The sequence below is a fragment of the Phaethon lepturus genome, unplaced genomic scaffold (genome assembly GCF_000687285.1).
Source record: "Phaethon lepturus isolate BGI_N335 unplaced genomic scaffold, ASM68728v1 scaffold9440, whole genome shotgun sequence".
Classification (NCBI taxonomy): Eukaryota; Metazoa; Chordata; class Aves; order Phaethontiformes; family Phaethontidae; genus Phaethon; species Phaethon lepturus.
The window spans coordinates 1-20,660 of NW_010512551.1; the positions used below are offsets into that span (position 1 = coordinate 1).

At 37.7% G+C, this 20,660-nt stretch overlaps 1 protein-coding gene across 1 annotated transcript; it reads left to right on the forward strand.

Annotated features, from left to right (window-relative positions):
• Positions 1-699: 699 nt before the first annotated feature.
• Positions 700-18,425, forward strand: LOC104614403 (cyclin-dependent kinase 13-like). The gene is made up of 9 exons (XM_010287381.1): positions 700-876; positions 3,368-3,424; positions 6,158-6,259; positions 6,377-6,454; positions 8,601-8,717; positions 9,702-9,833; positions 12,113-12,318; positions 15,289-15,846; positions 16,977-18,425. The coding sequence occupies exons 1-9, from the start codon at positions 713-715 to the stop codon at positions 17,831-17,833; spliced, it is 2,271 nt and encodes a 756-aa protein (XP_010285683.1). The 5' UTR covers positions 700-712; the 3' UTR covers positions 17,834-18,425.
• The last annotated feature ends 2,235 nt before the right edge of the window (positions 18,426-20,660 follow it).

The window sequence follows — 20,660 nt, forward strand, 5'->3', positions numbered from 1 at the left end:
TATATATATATATATATTTCAGAGCCTTGTGTTTAATAGCTTTATTTGTGGAATTGCATAGGCTAATGTGACATAAGACCAGATTCTGTTGTGCTTTATGTATATATGTGACAACTTGGAATATGAGCTCTGTCTTTGCAGAGCTGCTATAGTTAGTTCTGCTTTCCCTTTTTTGCCTTGTTCTTACAGGTATTTGTAGTCAAAGAAGGGTAGGCTTACTTCTGACTCAACACTGAAAGCTTAAAAAAATCACCGAATGGTCACCGAATCACAACAGATGAACTAATGCTGTACATACTTTGTTTCTAGATTTCTCCCCATACTTTACATAGGGGAATATTGACCCAGTTAATTTTTCTGAAAATGGGTGGAGATTGAGAGCCACAGGGAGAGTTCATGCCCATCTAGATTAAAGCTCCATATGGTAGCATTATATTTGTTTTCACAAACATTTGACTAATATAATTGTTTACATGAAAAAGCAATTTGATGAAAATGTTTTATTGCACTATATATCATTGCTGTTATTAGACATTAGGTACAGCTATAAATATTGCAGATAATGTAAACAATTGTGTGAAAAAATACTTCCAACTTTCAAAAGTAGGGAGCAACAATGCTTTGGACTGCTGTTAAATCAATTTATCTCTTTCTGTTTCTCCTACCCTTTCCCTTTCTTTTCCTAGGTGCATTTTACCTGGTATTTGAGTATATGGACCATGACTTGATGGGACTGCTGGAATCTGGTTTGGTTCATTTTAATGAAAATCATATTAAATCTTTTATGAGACAGCTGATGGAGGGCTTGGCCTATTGCCATAAGAAGAACTTTTTGCACAGAGATATCAAATGTTCAAATATTCTACTAAATAATAGGTATGGATATTACTTAAAGTATGTAAAAATGTTGTATGTTAACTTCTTTAAATCTTTCTTTCCATCTTCACAGTTCACCAGCTTTAAGTTGTTAGCAAAACTTTTTTTTAGATTGCCTGGTTTCTTTAAAATCAATTGTAAAATACTAATCTGGTAATGTTACTGCCTAACACTGGATCCTGCAATTGTTTGTTAAACTTATCTGTGTTAAAACAGCAGGATTAAAACTTGAATTTTTTAGGTCAGAGTATGGGGGAAAATTATCTGATTTCAAATTAAAACAGAATTTTAGGACATAAGTGTTTGATGTGTATTCTTTTTGCCATTTCATTTCAAGGTGAAGCGTGGCTAGGGTGGTTCTTCGTGACATAATTCTGAGGTCCTCGTCTTCATCAGTCAGGATAATGTTTTAAAAGAATATTCAATCCAGCATGTTCAAACATGCTTTGGCTTGCAGTGATAGCCATAATCAAGTGGGGAGAAGAATTTGTCTCTTCTTTAACTATTTGTAATTACAAATCATATTAGTAAACACGCTTTTGTTCAGTGTATGACAGCAGGACATAAAAAAGCCTGTGTGAGGATAGTGGGTAACTTCAATACAGAACTGTTGTTCATGAAATCCAGCAGTACTAAAACCAGGGAGCAACTGATAAGCGAGGTTTAAAACAGCAAAATAGTATCTTTACAGAGCAGACTGTCAGCTTCTGGGATTTGTTGTCACAGGAGGTTTTTTGGGTAGTGTCAGGAGATTCAAAAAGATGAGACACATTCATGGACAGGATCAGTAACACCCACTAAAATGAATGGACAGGAATACCTTTTTTAGCATCCTTAAAACAATGATTGTGGGTGGTGGTTAAGTACAAGGAAGGATGAGCCCCAAAGTGAGCAGGTTCACATGTTTTCCCCCAAAATCTACTGCTGCTGTTGGAGATGGAATACTCGTCAAGGTGGATCAAGGGTCTCTTTTGGTAGGGCCCTAGTTTTGTCCCAGCTTTCTCCAAATTAAATTTTCCATTTTTTCTTCCTTCTTTTTTTTTTTTCTTACATTGAACTAACATTAGACTGTTTTCAGCTCTGGATCCCACCACAGTCTTGCCAGATTGTGATACAGACTCTTAAAGGGATGTAGACATGCCTTCACATCACTCACGGTGCCCAGACACCTAATCTTGCTTGCCTGCTAATCTCCAGTGGTGGTGTTATCTCTGTGCACCTTTTGGAACTGAGAGCTGAGGTGTAACCTGACAGTGGAGAGGACTGCATTATGGTAGAAGGTGGAGCTTTCTGTTGTACTGTGCTCTCTCCAATCCAGGATACAGAATTTTTTCCCCTAGGATGTTTTTTGAGCATCCTCAGACGTTTCTTGTCTGACAAGAATTCTGAAGAAGAAGAAGTTGAGAGTTGATCTGAAAAATTCTAAGCCAATGTTTCTAAAATCCCATTACCAGTTACAGCCTGAAGCCAAACACGTGGATCATATACCTTTTAGATGTCTTTACTCAAAAATTCTTCCACAAATATGCTCTCTGAGAAATAAGCATGTACGTTTGAGGGGAACATTTCTTTGTTTATGGGGGTTCTCCAAGTGTTACAACAATTCCCAGCACACATCTGAGGGGAAAAATGGAATGGAAACTGTAACTTGTATATTTTATTATCACAAAATGGTCATTCTCACACACATCAGCAAGTCTTGCCCTAATTTGATAAAATAAAACTTATTTGAAAATGACATTTGCATGCGTTTGAAAGTGACAGGAGTTTTAAAACCTCCTATGTACAGAAAAACAAAAACACCATTAACTTTCCAACATTCATTTCATGTATTAGCGAAGCTTGCAGATAGCTAAGTCATCCAGACTTTACAGGTGGTGGGGGCTTCTCGTCATTGGGCAGTGCCTTTTAGCCATGGAAACTGCCAGGCAAGAGCTCTGTATCTTCCACTGTTCCCCTCATATATCAGAAAATTCAAGAAGGGGTTAAGGGATTGTGTCGTTCAGCAAGTTGTCTGCTGGCAAAAACAGAAGCCCTTACCTGGTCAGCGACCCTGATTTAAAGGATGTATTTAAACTCTGCAAGAACAGAACAAGACTTTGACAGCTTCCTAGAAGGAAGTATGACTGGTGATAGTTGTTGTGCAAATGCTTGTGCTAGCAGAAAGGCATGAGAATAGAGGGGTTTCCTCCTTCAGTTTTTTCCTGCAGTTACTGATTTGAATACTTTACAGTGTACACCTAAATTTTGACTAACATGGTGATGTCAATGCCACTTGATGAGCATACCTCATTTTGCTTACTTGTCTTTGCTATTCAGTAAGTTAGTGTATTTGTTTACTGAAGAGATGCATAGATTGTAAGGCATTGCCTCCTCATTAATGTGGTTTGGTGAAGATCAGTTGCAGCTGTCTCAATCTCAAACTTCACCTGATTTTTGGAGGAAATCTAAGAGGATTAACCACTAAATAATTCTTCGCTTTTTCCACCAGAGGGCAGATAAAGCTTGCAGATTTTGGGCTTGCTCGGCTGTACAACTCTGAAGAAAGGTAAGATACAATTATACTGTGAAAAAGCATTCAGAAGCTTAATCTTTTTGCATAACCCTAAGTATGACGAGGCCAGAAGACTGTTTTGTTTAGAGGAGATGTTACTGTACTGTACTACAAATAATTGCTTAGGAAATGAAAGAAGTGCGTATTGTCTTACACTGCATAAACCCACAAAACTTTCTTCGTGCAAGTGTATTGCTTTTCCAAATGTTCTGAATAAATAACTGTAGAGAGTGGCCATATACTGATTGGAAATGAAGAATTGCAGTCCTAAGTAGTTTGCATCAACATGTAGGTTTTTACTATTAGCTTCTGGTCCTGTAAAACTAAAGTATATTCTTTCTGCCGGTATACCTAGGAGAAGTTTATTTAGGGAAAGCAGAATTTTTTTCTGACACAAATTAGTATACAGTTTTTTTTTCAAAAAGCATTACTTTTGTGTAAGACTTAGCTTTACATTTGAAGAGGTTGATTGTATTCTTTAGGCAGTCAGTGCTGTTGAATCTGCTGGAAACAGAGATACAAGTTTAAATAAAAATTATTCTGAAACTTCTTGTGACTTGTGCTTCTGTTGTTCTTGGCTTCATTATGCTTGTACTCCAGGAAACAGGTGCACAGTTTTTATGATTAAGAACTTCAATTTTTATATTGTAATGTTTTGTGTTTGTCATGTGGAACTGGGTTTTCAAGATTCAGGCTGAATGTTCTTTACACTAGTATGTACATTGGGTGGTTGGATACAGAAGATATTAGCTACACAAGATTACTTTGATTTCTGCATGCCTAATTTGGGAAATAATGTTACCTTTATGAGTTTACTGTTTTTTCATAGAGTTCTGAGCTTGTTGAACCTGATAGCATTAGTTTCACTGTCTTCTGAGCCATTATTTTAGGAACATATGCTTAAGTACAGTTATGAAGACTGTTGAGTATAGTAGCAGGGTAAGATAATCATAAGCGGCTGCTGGTAATTAATTTTTGTTTTGGATGTACTTAAAATAAAAGGGATTGATGCTATCCTACCTTCTTATTTAATGTGCATTAAACTGACCTAATTTTTTTTCCTATGGTTTACCAGGGCTTTTTTTAAATGTCTGTTTTTAAATTAATTTAAATTTTGTTTGTAAAACTAACTGTTCATTAAGAATTGAACAATTGAAAGTTCAGTGTCTTTATAGTGTAAATAACAGATTTTATTATACATTAAACATTATAGATTTTATTATACAAGTAACATCATTATGCCATTATACCTAAATGAAACCAAGATTAAAATGTAATTAAACTAGCTAATAGGATTGCCAGTTGAACTTGGGATGATAATTAGAATGTCATTAGTAGATATTGACAATTCTTTTGTCATTCCTTTTCTTTCTGGGTGGTTTCTGACCTGCAGTAACAGATGTAATTAACGTGTACCAACAAGTGTATAATAGCTTCTCCTTTAAATTCATGTATTTTACATTTGTTTTACTGTTGCTTAGAATTCTATACTTTTCAAAAGGGTACAGAATTTAGTAGGAGCATAATGGGGAGGAAATAAAAATTTAAGTAAATTCCCATCAGTTGTTGTAGTTGTGCTCCTTTAAATATTATTTGGTTGGATTTGTAGTTTGGAGTAGGAGATATGACAGATTGTGTAAGAAAACATCTGTTCAAATAAAAAGCACCATATAATAATATATATGAGTGATGTATCTGCAGAGAAAGTCCATACCATGTAAACATTTCATGGAGGAATGCTTGCTTCAGAGATAAATATGATAAATGATGGGATTGTTTCCAAAAACATACTACACTTTAAAAATGAATTGGGGAGTTTCTTAATGAAAAAAAGACTTGGGTGATTTTGCAGAAATGATACCTGTACCACTGAGTATGTTAAAAGAGCTTGTTAGATTTTATGCTATGGTTGTTCAAACTCTGCACTTAATGTTACTCTGCTTTCTACTTGGAGTTACCTAGTGTTGGTAAGAGTGAATTATTAACTGAAAGAATTTTGGGATTGCTTTTAAGACACCCTGGCTGAAACAAAACTAAAACCTAACATCTGTTTTGTGCCTTCCATTCTGAACTGTTGATGCTGTATCTCAGCCTGTCTACAAAAATGTGTCTAAGGCAGTGGAAACCCTTGCCTTAGTGTGAGAGTGGAAAGCATTATTCCCAGTCACTAAAACTTATGGTTAGAGCTGTAAAGAATTAAAGATGTTGTGAAATATAGGAAGATGCTGGAAGTGTCTTTGGAATCAAAATTGAAGGATGTAGTTCAAGAAAAAGGTTTTGTCTCTTTTGCTTCTACTTACAGAGGGGAAAGTTACTTTTTTTCTTTTCAAAATGCTTGTAGAGGTCCTATATTCAGTATTATAATAATCAATAGTTGCACAGAAATTACTGGTTTTATCCAAGCAGTTTCTTCTCCTGCAGTGACTAGCAATATAATAAATATACAGTATTGCTATCTGAATAATTGTGATACAGGATTCACATAGCATTGAGATGGCTATGTGGTTATTATTTATATCTTCAATCTGTACTCTGATAGCCTTGTGGTCAGATGGTTGTGTTTGCTTTTGTGCAGCTGCAGCTTTGCAGGACTAAAATTGGGAAAAGGGAGTGGAAGAGTATACTGTTCTTAAACAGCACCACAGAAGTAAAGTCCTCAAAGTATCACTTCTTCAGTAATGAGATCGTTGTAAAATGATAGTCATCTCTCTTTCCTCCCCCCAACAGCCGACCGTATACCAACAAAGTTATTACATTATGGTATCGGCCTCCTGAACTTCTTCTTGGAGAAGAAAGATACACGCCAGCTATCGATGTCTGGAGCTGTGGGTAAGAGTTTGGTACAGAAGTTTAGCAAGCAAAAAAAAGCCAAATATAAATCTTAAATGTTTCTATCAACCTATATTGAAAGCCATAATGATGGAATTGTACAAAACTGTCTTACAGCTGCATCCTGGGTGAACTTTTTACAAAAAAGCCAATATTTCAAGCAAATCAAGAACTTGCTCAACTGGAACTTATAAGGTAACTTGCAAGCACTACCGCATAGTAGGTGCCTCATAAACTGTCAGGTTTCTTTTGTTAGTATTAAAATTGGAGATAATGCAGTGCGAACATTTACAAGTACTCAAGTTATCGCCCTGAGATGTTAGAGGTTTTGAGGAGCATGTAAAGCAAGTGACTTTTGCCCAGACATGGAGAAGTGTTTCTTGTGAGTATTCTGTGGTCCTAGAAATGTACAGTTGAATACTAAGGGGTTTTTTTGTAGAGCAGCTGGAGTTGCCTGTTACTGAAGTTGTAAAGAGAGAGTAGTCAAAATGCCCATTATTTTTTAAGATGTTGTTACAACTTTCTTGCAGCAGATCAAAACAAAGTATGGACAATAATAAGGACAAGTGGGATTTGGGAGGAGTAGGTACTTGGCATGCTACTGGCCTTGAATTCTTGTTTCAAGCCTTCCACATACACACGTGGGCTTTATTATTTTTGTGTGAATATTTCTGTTCCCTTACAAACTGCCAGACACTTTATGGAGGCAAAAATTCTGTTTCTTTCCTTATCTTAAGAAATCATAAAATGATACGTACATAAATCAGTGGAACCAGAGCATCTTTTTTTTCCCCTGTATTCAGCAAGCAAAAATTGCTCTTGATTCTGATATCATAATTGACCTCATAGGTTAGGAGAGGTCCTCTTCCTAGAAACAAGGAGACAATAGAGTGAAGACTTACAGAACCTGAACAGTAAATGGTCAATATTATTTTAAAAATTAAATTAATTTAAAAAAATGAACAAAGTTATATATTGAGTTGTTTTTCAAAACATATTAAACAGTAGCATGTTTCAGTGTAATGTGTTATTAGCTGGCCTGGAAAAATGAAGTTTTTGGGAGGTGCGAAGCATATCAGTGGTCATTCTCAGTATAAGAACTAAACTTGTGAGTTGGGGAATTTTTGCTTTTGAGCACTAGATGGCATTGAAGCACATCACAGCGCAGTCATTTGAAGTTTTTTCTCTTTGTGTTGTACGTCTGATACAGCAAACTAAATTTGTGATTTTCCTCTTCTGCTGGAAGCTCCTGTTTGTAGCTCATTTTTCCTTTTTACTGATGCTATGCATTTTTTGCTGTTTAAATGTATCAATTCTATATCAATTTTATCAACATCTCTACCACCATCATGTTACAGTTAACAATTCTACATTTATGCTTTCTAACTTTAATGTTCAAAGATAGAGCAGAAGAAAATTCTGAAAGGAAAAGATAGATTTATTATTTTTCTTTTTCCTCCTGAAAGTTATATACCCCAACCAGCGTAAAGCCAGATTGCTTTGCATAGCATTTGGGGCATAACTAATAGATCATTAGGTGTCTTACACTAACCGTTTACATCTAATGAATGGTAGGGGTGAACTAGGGAAATGTATTTGCAAAATGTCCTTTTATGACTGGCCTTCATCAGAGTTTGAAACCTTGCATGTATAGTAAAATGCCTCTTTAGTTCTTTTGCTCAGAAGCATGGTGTTGGTCAACCTGTACTTAGCCACTCTTGTTTGGACAAAATGGGTGGGGATGGAGGGGGAGGAATAAGACTATGGGCAACTCCATTTGTGGAAATAGATGAGGCTTGAGACATAAAATTCATAACTGAAGTAAAAAATATACAGATTTTCTAGTGGTCAGATCTTGCTTCTGCCCTTATGCCTTACTGAGATTTTTTTTTCCCACTTAATGTCTTCAAGTGTCAACTAAATTCTCAGTGAAAAGCACTTTTTCAGCCATTTGGTGTATCTTTCTTCACTGGCATCGGGAGCTAAGGACATAAAAGTTAATTAGCGCTCTAAACCTGGGCTATCCTGGAGTACTGTCCAGATATATTTATTTTAAGTTTTTCAAAGCATTTGTGTGGATCTGCCTGGAGTGGGGTGAGGCAAGGCAGAAACAGTGGACTTCTTAAAGTTTAAGTTTAGTCTGTGCAGGGTGATTACCTTTCGTAGACAATTCACCATTATTTAACGGTGTTGGGCATTGGGCAGTAGAGAAATTGTAGCTAAAAGAACCTGAACATAAAAATTGCTTTTGTATTCACTGTATGTGCAAGAATAAAATGACAGCTGTGCTCACTTGTGGTTTTGGATCTCATAACCTTTTTTTCCCTTCTTTTTGGTACAGCCGAATTTGCGGGAGTCCTTGTCCAGCAGTGTGGCCTGATGTTATAAAATTAGCTTATTTCAACACAATGAAACCAAAGAAGCAGTATCGTCGAAAACTGAGAGAAGAGTTTGCTTTGTAAGGATGAAGAATTAGTTTAGTCAGCTGTAATAGCATTACGTTTTCCTGGAGACTCTATGAACTTCACTATTTTCTGGAGAACAAGCATAGATTAAGTGTGAAGAAAAATGGCTTTAGGTTCTTACCCTTCCCATGATACCCACAGAGCTTGTATTAACCCTTATTTAATAGGAGCTTCAAGAAGAGGGAAGGTGGCCCTAAAATTTCAGCCACCTGTCAGCTTTCACCTAAAGAAACATTTGTTTTCCATGATTGGTACACCTGCTCATTGTTCCTGTCCAAAAAACAGCTCAGAGTACTTAATTGTTTTTTATTAGGACAACTGGCTACAGCTAAATATGTAGCCTGGTTAACATTACAGTCTTTTGGGTCATAAATTCATTCAACACAGAAGAGTTATCTGAACCGTGTACTCTAAAGTACTACCATTGGACTAGTTTTGTGCAAATATCACACGTGAAAGTTATGGAAAACAGCTGTAAGCTTATTTTAAAGGGTTTGTTCCCCTCCTTCAGTTACTGTGGGTTTGAGGAGAAATGTATCATCCTGTTCATACTATTGAGACATATCTTTAAAGTGATAGAATTATTGACGACGGACCAATCAAAACTGCCAACTCCCCAGGTGCTAAATTAGAAAGTGTAAAGTAACAATATAGTCTTGGCTTAAAAAGGTGGCTTTTTCGTGGGGTTTTTTGGTGTGGGTTTGGTTTTTTGTGGGTTTTGGGTTGGTTGTTTTTTGTAAGGACAATGTTTCAAGGAATTAAACCACAGAAAGCAAAGAAAGCTTGGGTTATATAAAAGGTGGAGTTTATCTCTGCCTCTGACTACCAAGCTCAAGTTGTGAGTGGGTTTTGTTAGGATATAAGTTATCTGAGGACTTAGTGATCAGTTATTTTGGAAAACGTGTTTATTAATTTGCGCAGAAGTGTGCGATTCAAAATAAATATATAATGCTGTCCTCCATTTTCCTCTTTTGTAGCATCCCACCAGCTGCATTAGATTTATTTGATTACATGCTTGCTCTTGATCCCAGCAAGCGCTGCACAGCTGAACAAGCTCTTCAGTGCGAGTTTCTGCGAGATGTGGAACCATCTAAAATGCCTCCTCCAGAGTAAGTGATTTCCTTTGGTAATGGTCCTTACGTCTACCAAATGTGAACATGCACTGATTCCATTAATCTCACTGTGTTTCAGTTAAAGTAGATGGTAGCAGAACAAAAATGTTCGTACATACAGTTGTTTAATGGTGATTCTGCACTAAAATGGTTGTGCAGCTGAGTGACTGTTACACTGTGATAGCGGTGGTTGTGAGGATCTGAGAATAGTTTCATTTGTTATTCCTAGAACTAGTTACTGAGTTAGTACCTTTAAAAAAATACTCTTATATGAAAGTTTCTAATGTTGAAAAACCATCATTTCCTTTCTATCTCTGTTTATCAGTGTCTTACTTTTTCCAAGGGTTTTGAGGTCCTCCATGAATCTGAATTGCCTTCTATGGTGGTAGAATGACACTGGGTGTAGAATTCTACAAAGGTACCTGAGAGTTAAAGTGAAATACCATAAACTGTTTCTAGTGCGAGATGAGATTCTTGGTTTTGCAGGCAGGAGGAGTGAAATACTTTGTGCAGGGATTTTCTCTTCCATTTCTCTGAGAGGAAATGTATTGCAACGTCCAGTAGGGTTTTTGCAGTGACTTGTCATTTTAATTGGTACAAATCATATTGGAACAGGCCCTGAGGAAAACAATGAAAAGGTATTACAGAATCTGCAGATTTCACTCTTCCCTAACGATAGCTGTCAGAACATGGAATATTTAATATTGTTTGAGTAAATTGTACCTTCAAGGCAGCCTGTGCTGACTTCTTTTTAATTAGTTACCAACTGGGAAAAATGTTTGAGTTTTATCTAAGAATTTTATTAAAAATCTTTCACAACATACCTGTTACACATGGTTGTTACTAATTCTCCCGATACATGAGGCTAAGAGGTTTCATTGCCTTAGTATGACTATATATATACATCGCTGTCTGAATATCAGTAATCAGCAATCTTAAACTAGTCACTAAAATCTCAGCACCACTTATACAGCATGTTGTTTATATGCATTTTAAAGTAAGTGAATAGGAAGAAATTTGGGGTTTTTTTCAGGGGCTTTGATAGTGCATCCATTCCAGAAGCTGATATATGGAAATTCAAAACAAACTAGTCATTGGTGTCCTTTTAAATATTAAGAGGAACCATGCTCAACTTCTGACAGAGTGTGCACAGGAAAGTGTTGACTGTTCTCTTCAAAGACTAAAGTTCTGCTTTGGGAAGAAAGAAGCTGTTCATTCAAAGAAAGTGACAGTGCTGATAGCAAGGACTGTAGGATACTTCTCACAGTGAGTTCTTGCTTGCTTCCAGTTGTTTTTGACTAAATATTTGGCACATCTTTGACCTGGTATGTGGAGGGACAGAATAAAGGGAGCAGTTGTCATGCTTGCCTTTCTAGTGGCTCTTGTCATCTGTCACCTAATTTTTCCATCTTTTTCAGTGAGGGAACTGCTCAGACAGTTATTAATACGTAAATAGGAAAGGCACTATTTTTACTGCCTTTCTCAATATTTGCATTATCTATGGGATGGGTCTCTCTGTTCCTCAGGAAATCAGAATTGGGATGCCTACAGGGAAAAGTAATAGAAGGACAGAACTGGTGGCAGATGACTTCCTTAAGAGACTTTTGTTTCTGCTTTTGTCTGTCTTAAAGGGCTGGGATATCCCTTGTTCTTCCTAGTATCCTAACTTTGCTAGTGTCAGGTTCTATTTATACCTGCAACTTCCCCCCCTTTTTTTTAATTTTTCCCTCCTTACTTCCTTGGTTGTCTGTGCTGTACAACTATAAATACTAGATGGACATGTCTGTTACGGTGGACAAATATTTGAACTCATGAGGCAGTACTTTTACAAGCAGACAAAAGCAATTGGTCACCAGGACTCTGAAAAAAACATTTTCATATTGATAACTCTGTTACCTGTTACTCTGCAAATTCTGTTTTATAGCAAGTGTGCAGCGTTGATTTTGAAGTCTTGAATTACACAAATGATCAGGCTTTTCATAAGTATGAATGCAAGAAAGTAACACTGATTCTCATTTTAAGATGCATGTTCCCCTTTGCTGCCAGAGGGACCTGTGCTTCTGAAATAGGCAATCAATGAAGAGATTTCAGCCAGAAAAAGCAGATCTGAGATTTTGCTGGCTTTGGGTGTTTTCTGATGTATTTCCGAGTTCCAGTAGGTTCATCTTTCAAAAGTTACGTTATGCATAATTTGAGCATTTATTTTACTAACATGGTTAAAAATATTTTTAAAAAAATATGGTATAAAGCTTATTAACTCTAATCGTTCTTTGCAGCCTTCCTTTGTGGCAGGATTGCCATGAGCTGTGGAGTAAGAAACGCAGAAGGCAGAAGCAGATGGGCATGACTGATGACTCAACAGCAACTAAAGTCCCTAGGAAGGATCTGTCTCTAAGCATGGATGAGAGCAGAACCAACACCCCACAAGGCATGCAAACTTCTTCCCAACTCAAAACTCAGGGCAACTCTAGTGTAGCACTTGGTCAGTAATATTTTCGGTTCTTATAATTACCTTCTACCTGGATTGCACCTCTAGAAAATTTAGATGTTATTTTCAGAGTACTGACGTCTCCTGGATTCTTGAGGGAGGAACAGTATTGTAAGTTAAACCTCTGTTACAAAAGATTTTCCTTGGCTTTGGAAACTAAGTTGTCCTTTTAAGTTTTACTTAATTTTTCAGTCTGGTCAGAGCAACTACCTTGCTTTATATTTTGAGGGGATTTTATCTCTTGCTTATCTATAATTCTTCTGTAATCCCACCAGCCAGTTGCTGCTCTAAGTTCCTCACAGTCTCCATAGACTGGAGGAGCTTTATTGGTATTGATAAACTGATCAGAAGGCAGATTTTAGAACAATCATAATTTCAAATGAAACAGATTCCCTCTGAGTGTTATGTTAGTCTTCAGCTTTCCAAGTTGTTGCGGCTGAACCAAGTTGTAAAAACGCAAAAAAAAACCCCAAAACCTGGTATAACAAGAAGTAGCTACCTCTGTAGATTGCACAGACATTAATTCTGAAACTTAACTGAATTATCTTGCTTGGAGACCAATTTTAGGGCTATAATATAAAGAGTAAAGTAATGGTTTCCTATGTGGACACCATTTGAGATACTCAGCAGTTCGGTGATAGTTCCCTCATAATATTCAGAAATACAGAGTAACAATACCAAACAGATACCTGATTAGTTTAATTTAAACCATTTTTCATTGTGCAAAGTGACCATAAATCTTATGGCACTGATACAGGAGTTCAGCTGAAGAAAAATAGTAAATGCATTCACAGGACCTGAAAATTCTTTGATACTAACCATCTTGAATCAACTCTTCATTTAACAGTAAAGCAGAGCTCCAAATACTCTGTGCAAATATATATAGAAAGCAGTTCTTTTGATGGTATTTTATTGCAGTTCATTGCCTCTTGCTCCTGTTCATCCTGTTTCTCACTGTAAGCCAGCTGGGAGCTTCTGCCACTCTGTATGTTTAGACTAAAGTTTTGGCAGCATTTTCAAGCATGACTTTCTGTAGCCCTTAAAATTTTTTACCCCGCAAATGACAAATGTATAGAAGTTTAAAGAGTCCAAAGGATAGTAGTTATTTTCTTTGTGCTTTTATAGCAGGTAGCCTGATGAGAGACTACTATGTTTATTAGTCATTAATACTAACCATGCAAAATAAACTAAACAAATAGAGGAGGAGCCCTTCAGACCTATATTGCTGTTTCCCCTTATGTACATAGAAAAATATATCTAGGTAGAAAAGAAGACAACTTAATTTTCAGTGGAGCTTAGGCAGTTCAGCATAGAGGTGTTTTCTGTATTAAGCAAAACACTTCTGGAAGCCATAATGCACTTTAGTGTGCCTTACTGATGATATTATCTAAAGAACTCTGTGTACAAATGCGTGCTTTAAACAAAACTGTTGTTTTTGTTTCTGAGCACCCCAAAAGAAGAGGTTAAAAACACCTTGGATCAATTGCTAATGTTTTGATTCATGAATGGGACTCCTGGTTTTTGCATCTTAACAATTTAACAGGAGATATGTAGAGCTCAATAATTCTGTTCTGGTAGAAACTCCCAGGTTTCCCAGAATACAGTTTTCTCTTGGAATGGACTTGAAACTAGCCAGAGTATGGAAGAGGTAGATTAGTTTTCCTGTTCGGCATTTTTCTGCTGAATTTTCACTGAGAGTCTGAGAGGAGTTTGCGTGTTGAGCATACATACCATCCTCAGATGTTACAAAATCAACTGTTAAGCATGACATCTGAGTAAGAGCCAGCAGTACAAGGCATTAGAAATGGTGTGTTTTTTCTGTATTGCCAAATAAAAGGTGGTTTTATTTTTATATTTATAGAAATATATAAAGTCATTGAAGTCCCTGGATCTTGCCTGAGTAGGCTGCAAGTGCTTGTATCCTGGTGCACATCCATAAGTAGGGTAGTGGGTTGTGTGTTTTGCAGCACTTTCCAGCTGTTCTGCTCTTAGTCTTCCGAGGCAAATACTTAATATTTTTTTGTGTGTGACCACTTCTTTAGGCATGGCTTTGAATCTGCCATGATTGAATTAACATATTGGTGAATTAGCAAAATGTCAGGGATAGAAGAGGACAGAATGTGTTCGTGTTGATCTGGGTTAAAAAAATTGAGGGCTCTGCCAGCACAGTCACACATGCTCATTTTTTAATTTTTAACTACTCTCTTCTCTAAGTCACCTACTCATAGGGCATGTTGAAACCCATGCTGCTTTCTCCTTTCAAAATAAACTACCACAATGGGTGTTTGAAACTAAGAACCTACTTTGATATTCTGACTTCCTTATTCATATTCCCCTGCATCATCATAATCGCCTCTTATTTGTGGCAAACTTCATTTCATTGAAGAAATTGTATATCATCACAAACTTGTATTTTCCTGCTACTCAGTGACTGACTTCTTGTCCTTCAAACTCAGCACATGCTTTTGCATTTATACCACTAGCTTCTGGGTCACCTAGAGCCTGGTCACTTGAGCAGGTGTTAGAATCCAGATGCTGAATTAAAATGGGCCAGAAAATGACTGGAAATGCATTTTGCAGGTGGCTGCTTTTTAACAGAAGGATGTGATATGTCAAAGATAGGAAATTTTGCGGGGATCAGAAATCTTACAGCTGCCTAAAGCAGGTGGCCTTAAGCCCCAGCTTAGTTGTATTGTGGAAAATTGAGCTCCAGCTTGATGTTTCTCATCTGTCCAAGTGCATGTACACACCCTTTGGAAGTCACTTTCTTTATACTGGATCTTGCTATTCTATTTCCTATAGATACTCCCCCAAAGGCAGTTAATATGTAAAAGCATTCCATTTCTATGTTGTCCAAACCCATGCTTTGCCAGTTGTGTCAGCTGTGCTAAATTAGTCTTATTTTTGAGTTACTGAAACATGCCAGTTCTAAATAATACTTAAAACCACCTTTTTTGTCTTTAGCAAAAACAAGCACTGGACAGCAGTTAAACCAGAATGAAGTGGCAATCCTGCTAAACCTGCTACAGTCTAAAACAAGTGTTAGTTTGGCACAGTTTGCCCAAGTGTTGAATATTAAGGTAAACCCAGAGACTCAGCAGCAACTAAATAAAATAAATCTTCCTGCTGGAATTTTGTCAGCAGGTGAAAAACAGTCAGAACAGCAGCAGCCGCCGCCGCCTCCGCCACCACCGCCGGAACAGGAGCCTCTAAAACAGCCAACCATCACGCAGCCTCCTGTACCACCTGCTCAGCCGAGTCAGCCTAAAGTTGAGACTGACGCTGCCCAGGCAGCTGTACAGAGTGCATTTGCTGTTCTGTTGTCTCAGTTAATAAAGGCTCAGCAAACAAAACAAAAAGATTTTGTGTTGGAGGAGAAGGAAAATGGATCAGGAAATGAAATGCCGTTACAAGTCAGGCAGCCTCCCGAGCCCACCACTCCTGTGTCTGTCAGCCGGGACGACGTGGAATCTCCGGCACCCAGCTACCCACATCTGATCAAGTCATTATATACATCTGCAGGTACTGAAAGTCTTTATTGCGAACTGGCAGATACCTTGAGCAGTGGAGATGTAATAGTTTGGGGATAAAGAGTTAACATGTTAACCATATGATCTGTGTGAGTATAGGATAGATTAAATTGATTTTGTCACGCTTTATGTCTGGATCATAGAATTTGTGTCTTACTGTAACAGGTGTCATGCAGACAGAGCAAAAGATGATCCCCGCTCTGAGGTACACAAGTGCCCTTAGTATTTCTGATGAAACAGTTATATTAATCATTATTCTGGGGGGTTGGGATTTTCTTAGTGGTGTTTGTGGTAGAGAAGACAGTCTTCTCTAGCAAATTCACAGATGGAATTTGCCAATTTTGACTGTGTGTTTAGGTAAAGCCTATTTTGGGGAGAGGGTATTTTATTTTTGTTTTTAATACTGACTAGAGCAATTTCTTAGTGTCAAATGCTGTAAGTGGCTCCCCATAACTGTCACCAGTTGGTTGAAGGTTTCCAAGGGGATATACTAGTGGCTTCCCGTAGTCTTCTCAAAGTTTGGAGCTCTGTTGTTGATCTTTTTCGATTGCTCTTTAAGTTTTATTATATGGTGCTTTATGTATTGCTCTGTGGTGTTTGCAGCTGTTGAAAGAAATATTCTGAAGTGGTTTGGGGGTGTTTTTTGACCTTTTTTGGGATTTTTTTTTGGTTAATTTTTTTTTTTATCTTAAGTTTTGCTGTTTCTTGATAGAGTGGCCTTTTGTCCCTCAAGACTTTTATCCCTATATGTGAATCTTTTCTGATCCCTCTTTGAATTTTCTAGTGTTTATGTGTTGCTTGAGTTTTGTTTTGATTTGTTGTTGGTTGGTTTTTTTGGGTTTTTTTTTGTTTGTTGTTTTTTTTTTTAAAGGAACTTGCACCACTTTTCTTTAACTGCTTGCCTGGTAATCTTACTTTGAGGAGAAACTTGCATCACCCTCCTGAGACAAATGAGCTGTTGCCTTGTCCAAAATAATTCGTCCAACTGCCAATAAATTTAACTAATAAGTTAATGAGAATTGAAGTAATAGACCTCTGTATTGTTCTAGAAAAGAGTCCTTTCCTTTGTGGTATTGTTACTGTATATTTTTATTCCAAAGCTTTTCTTTTTCATCTGCTTAGGTCAAGAGGATTTGGTTAGGCAGTCCGAGCTGAGGCTTCTAAGCCGAACACCCGAACAAGAACGCCCTCGGATCTTGCCTCCAGACCAGCGTCCCCCAGAGCCACCGGAGCCTCCGCCTCTCACTGATGAAGACCTTGATTATCGGACAGAGAACCAGCATTTGCCTATAACTAACTCTTCAGGAACAGATCCTCACGCAGGAGTGAAAGCAGCTCTTCTGCAGCTGCTTGCTCAGCATCAAGCTCAGGCGGCTACGGAGGAGCCAGTACAAACAAGTGTGGATTATCAGGCTAGAGACTCCTATGTAACAGGCCCGGACTACAAGGATAACTTTGGATCATCTTCCTTCTCATCTGCCCATTATGGCAGTAGCGATGGAATAGGAAGCGGATCATCAGGAGCATTAGAAAGGAGGAGCTTCCTTGGAAACTCAGATATTCAGTCTTTGGATAACTACAGTACTGCTTCATCTCACTCTGGTGGTGCCCCTCCTCCGTCGGCCTTTTCAGAGTCCTTTCCCAGCTCAGTAACTGGTTATGGAGACATTTACCTCAACACTGGCCCTATGCTATTTAGTGGAGATAAAGACCATAGGTTTGAATACAGCCACGGCCCGATCCCGGTTCTGGGGAGCAGCGGTGACACTTCCGCAGGGCCAGAGAGTACGCTCTCTTTGCCTACAAAGATGCACAACTATAGCTACGGAAGTAACTTACAGGAAAATCCCAGTGGCATCAGCCACATGCATGGACAGACTTGGACTTCTCCTGCCCAAGGACCTGGCTATTCCCAAGGATACAGGGGACACATTAGCACATCTGCAGTGAGAGGGCGAGGCAGAGGATTACCATATTGAGTATCTGTTTTTCCTCAGGCACATCATTTTTACCTGGAAAAACTTTTTTTTCCCCCTAGCTGCAGTTTAAAGCAGCAATTCAACAGACTTGAATAATGTTAATTCAACAGCTTTATTTTTATGTGGAAAAGGGTCTTGCATACAGTAGGAAAAATTAAAAATGCTTAAAACTCATGCTGTCTGAAAACTAGATAAATTGATTGTACATGTTCACAAACTAGTTCTGAATTTTATTTTGTATTTTGGCAGTTTTAAGTGGATGCTAAATTTAGGGACATCAGCTTTTTATGGCACTCTTTCAGATCTTCTGAACTATGCACATTTGTGCTTTTTTTGTAAGTTTGGACCAACTTTTATGTAAAAAAAATTTTACAACAATCAAAGCAGGGCACTGATTTATTTGGTATTTTTCTTTTTACAGAACTACCTTTAGTCAAAGGTCACTGTCAGTCTTTGCACTGCTTTCAGTGTTATTGTGGAAGGTGTACTTTGTGCTCATTTCAGATAATAAAACACAACCTTTCTCTTGATGCAAAATTTTATAAATATTTGGTCAATGTTATTTTTTTTTTTCTTTCAAGAAAAAAAAGAATGGATGTTCTGGTAAAATGTTCTCTCCATCTCCTGAGCTTGTTTATATAAAAACTGTTTTACTTGAATGGTAAGTGCCTTAACATGTAAGCTTAAGGTCTGCAAAAATTTGGAAGTACTTTATAGGTGGATGTGAAAATAATACCTAAACCTAGGTAGTTAACCTGAAAATTCAGATAATAATAGGCAACTCAAATAGGTCATAACCTTGTGCTGTTTACTTCAGGGGCCAGTTATTTAGAGACCTAATCTTGTCTTGATGAAATCATAATTTCCAAATTGAACTTCATGAGAAATGTTGAAAGTGAGGAGAATGAAGAGTGTAGTTTTTCCTCAGCACCCTCTGGGAGTTGTAGTAAGTGTTTTAGTTCCTCTGCCAAATAAACTATACTTTATATGTCCTTACCAAGTGATGAGATAGTTTTTTCTCTTAAATGTCAACAGCAGTAATTACTTTACTTTGTGTGAAAAGCTGACACTGTTGTCTTTTTACCACAAATACTGCATTATAGGAAGTAACCAAAGGAAAAATGACCAGTATTTAAAGCAACAGCAAAACGCTTGACACTAGTTCTAATTCTCTGTAAACTTGTGATTGTGCCAATTAATTGATTTTATATCTGCTATTCCACAGAACATTTTAATATTGGAATCAAGTCTCTCTGAACAACTGATAAAATGGCTGTAGTTAAAACTCTTACCAAGAGCCACTCCTCATATCAGTTGCAACTTCCAGCATGTTTTTTTTTCCTTTGACAAGTGTTCTCTCTCCTGCAGAGAGGAGGTATGGTTATATTTTGCATGTACGTAAAAGAATGTTTTAAAGCCCATATTGGAAACAATTTTCCAACTGATTATCCAGTTGACAAATCGGTACCTTATGTAACTGAGTGTTTAATTATTACTTTTTAAAAAGTAAAATTTCTACTTACACTGTTACAAACGTAGTCTTGTCAGTGACTTTTTGGATTTTCAGAATAGAAGCCAAAGTTGTTGGTGTTGTGTTTTGTTTTGTTTTAGTTGAAAATCCTGGTTCGTATATGGCTAACTACCACATTGTAGAGCATGGAGAAGTTCCCTTCGCTAACTACGTAGCGTTTGAGGATCTGGCAAATGAGAAATGGAGAGAGAGTCATACTGCTTATGATGTCCCTGTAAGTCTGGCTGTTGCCTTCACTAGACACAGTAGAAAATCCTGCAATCTGAAAATAAAAGTGGCCTGATCAGAAACAAGTACTTATGACCTGAGTAGCCTGTGCTTAAGAAAATCAAAAGCTTCATGTGTGAATGACACTGCGTTGGATAGTTTTCCCTGAGTAAGGACACCCCCATAGCATTTTTCTGCTAGTAAAATTTTAAAGGCAAAAATCATCAGCATCATTTAGATACGGACAGTGTCAGTTAAGGCTTTTTGTTTACTAATCTTAAAAAAAACAATCCCACAGTGATACACACAGATTGCTCTTTTTCCGAATCAAGCAAAAGACTTTCAAAGCTCTTGGGCAGTTGCTTTCACAAAAAATGTGCAGTCTGGTGTTACTCTCCTGCATCTCAAATGCAACTGCAGGTGATAGTTGGCTAAAAAAGCAGGTAAGTTCAAAAGGAAGGTAGATCTCAGAGGACTAACTGATTTGACTTCCAATACAAAAATGCAAGGGAGACATTGTGTCTCCTGCTGCTTCCCTTTTGGAGGTAAATTTTCAAGTCATTTAGTTCACCTCATTTCATGCAGAGAAGTCAGCCCCCTCTGCATGTGTAAATGACAGTGCAGTTTCCTTTCGGGCTGGCAGTACTCTCACGTTGCATCATTCCACTGAAGTGGATTTCGGTCTTGGGCCATGAAAAAAAAAACCCACAAAACAGCACGAGTAATTCTGACTATGAGGAGAGAGAAGGAGACAGAATAGACAGTTGACTTCCAGAAGAATCAGAAACAAAACTCTGGCACGCTGTGGCAGATGTGTACTGCACAATGGACTTTTCCCCAAATTCAGTTTAAACCTGAGACTTTGAACACTATACTTGCCTAGGCCAACAGTGTTGAGATAGTTTGGAGGGAAAGTTAACATATTTCCATATATGATAACTCTGAAGAGATTACCTTCTCTGCAACCTGGGAGATCTTCTTGGCTCTTTCGCTGACAGCCTTTCCTCTTGGGCAGGTAGAGGCTGTGCCTGGGCTGCCTGTGGGTCAGGAGCCCTGCCCTCCCTCTGCAGGGCTGCCCTTGGGGTGTGT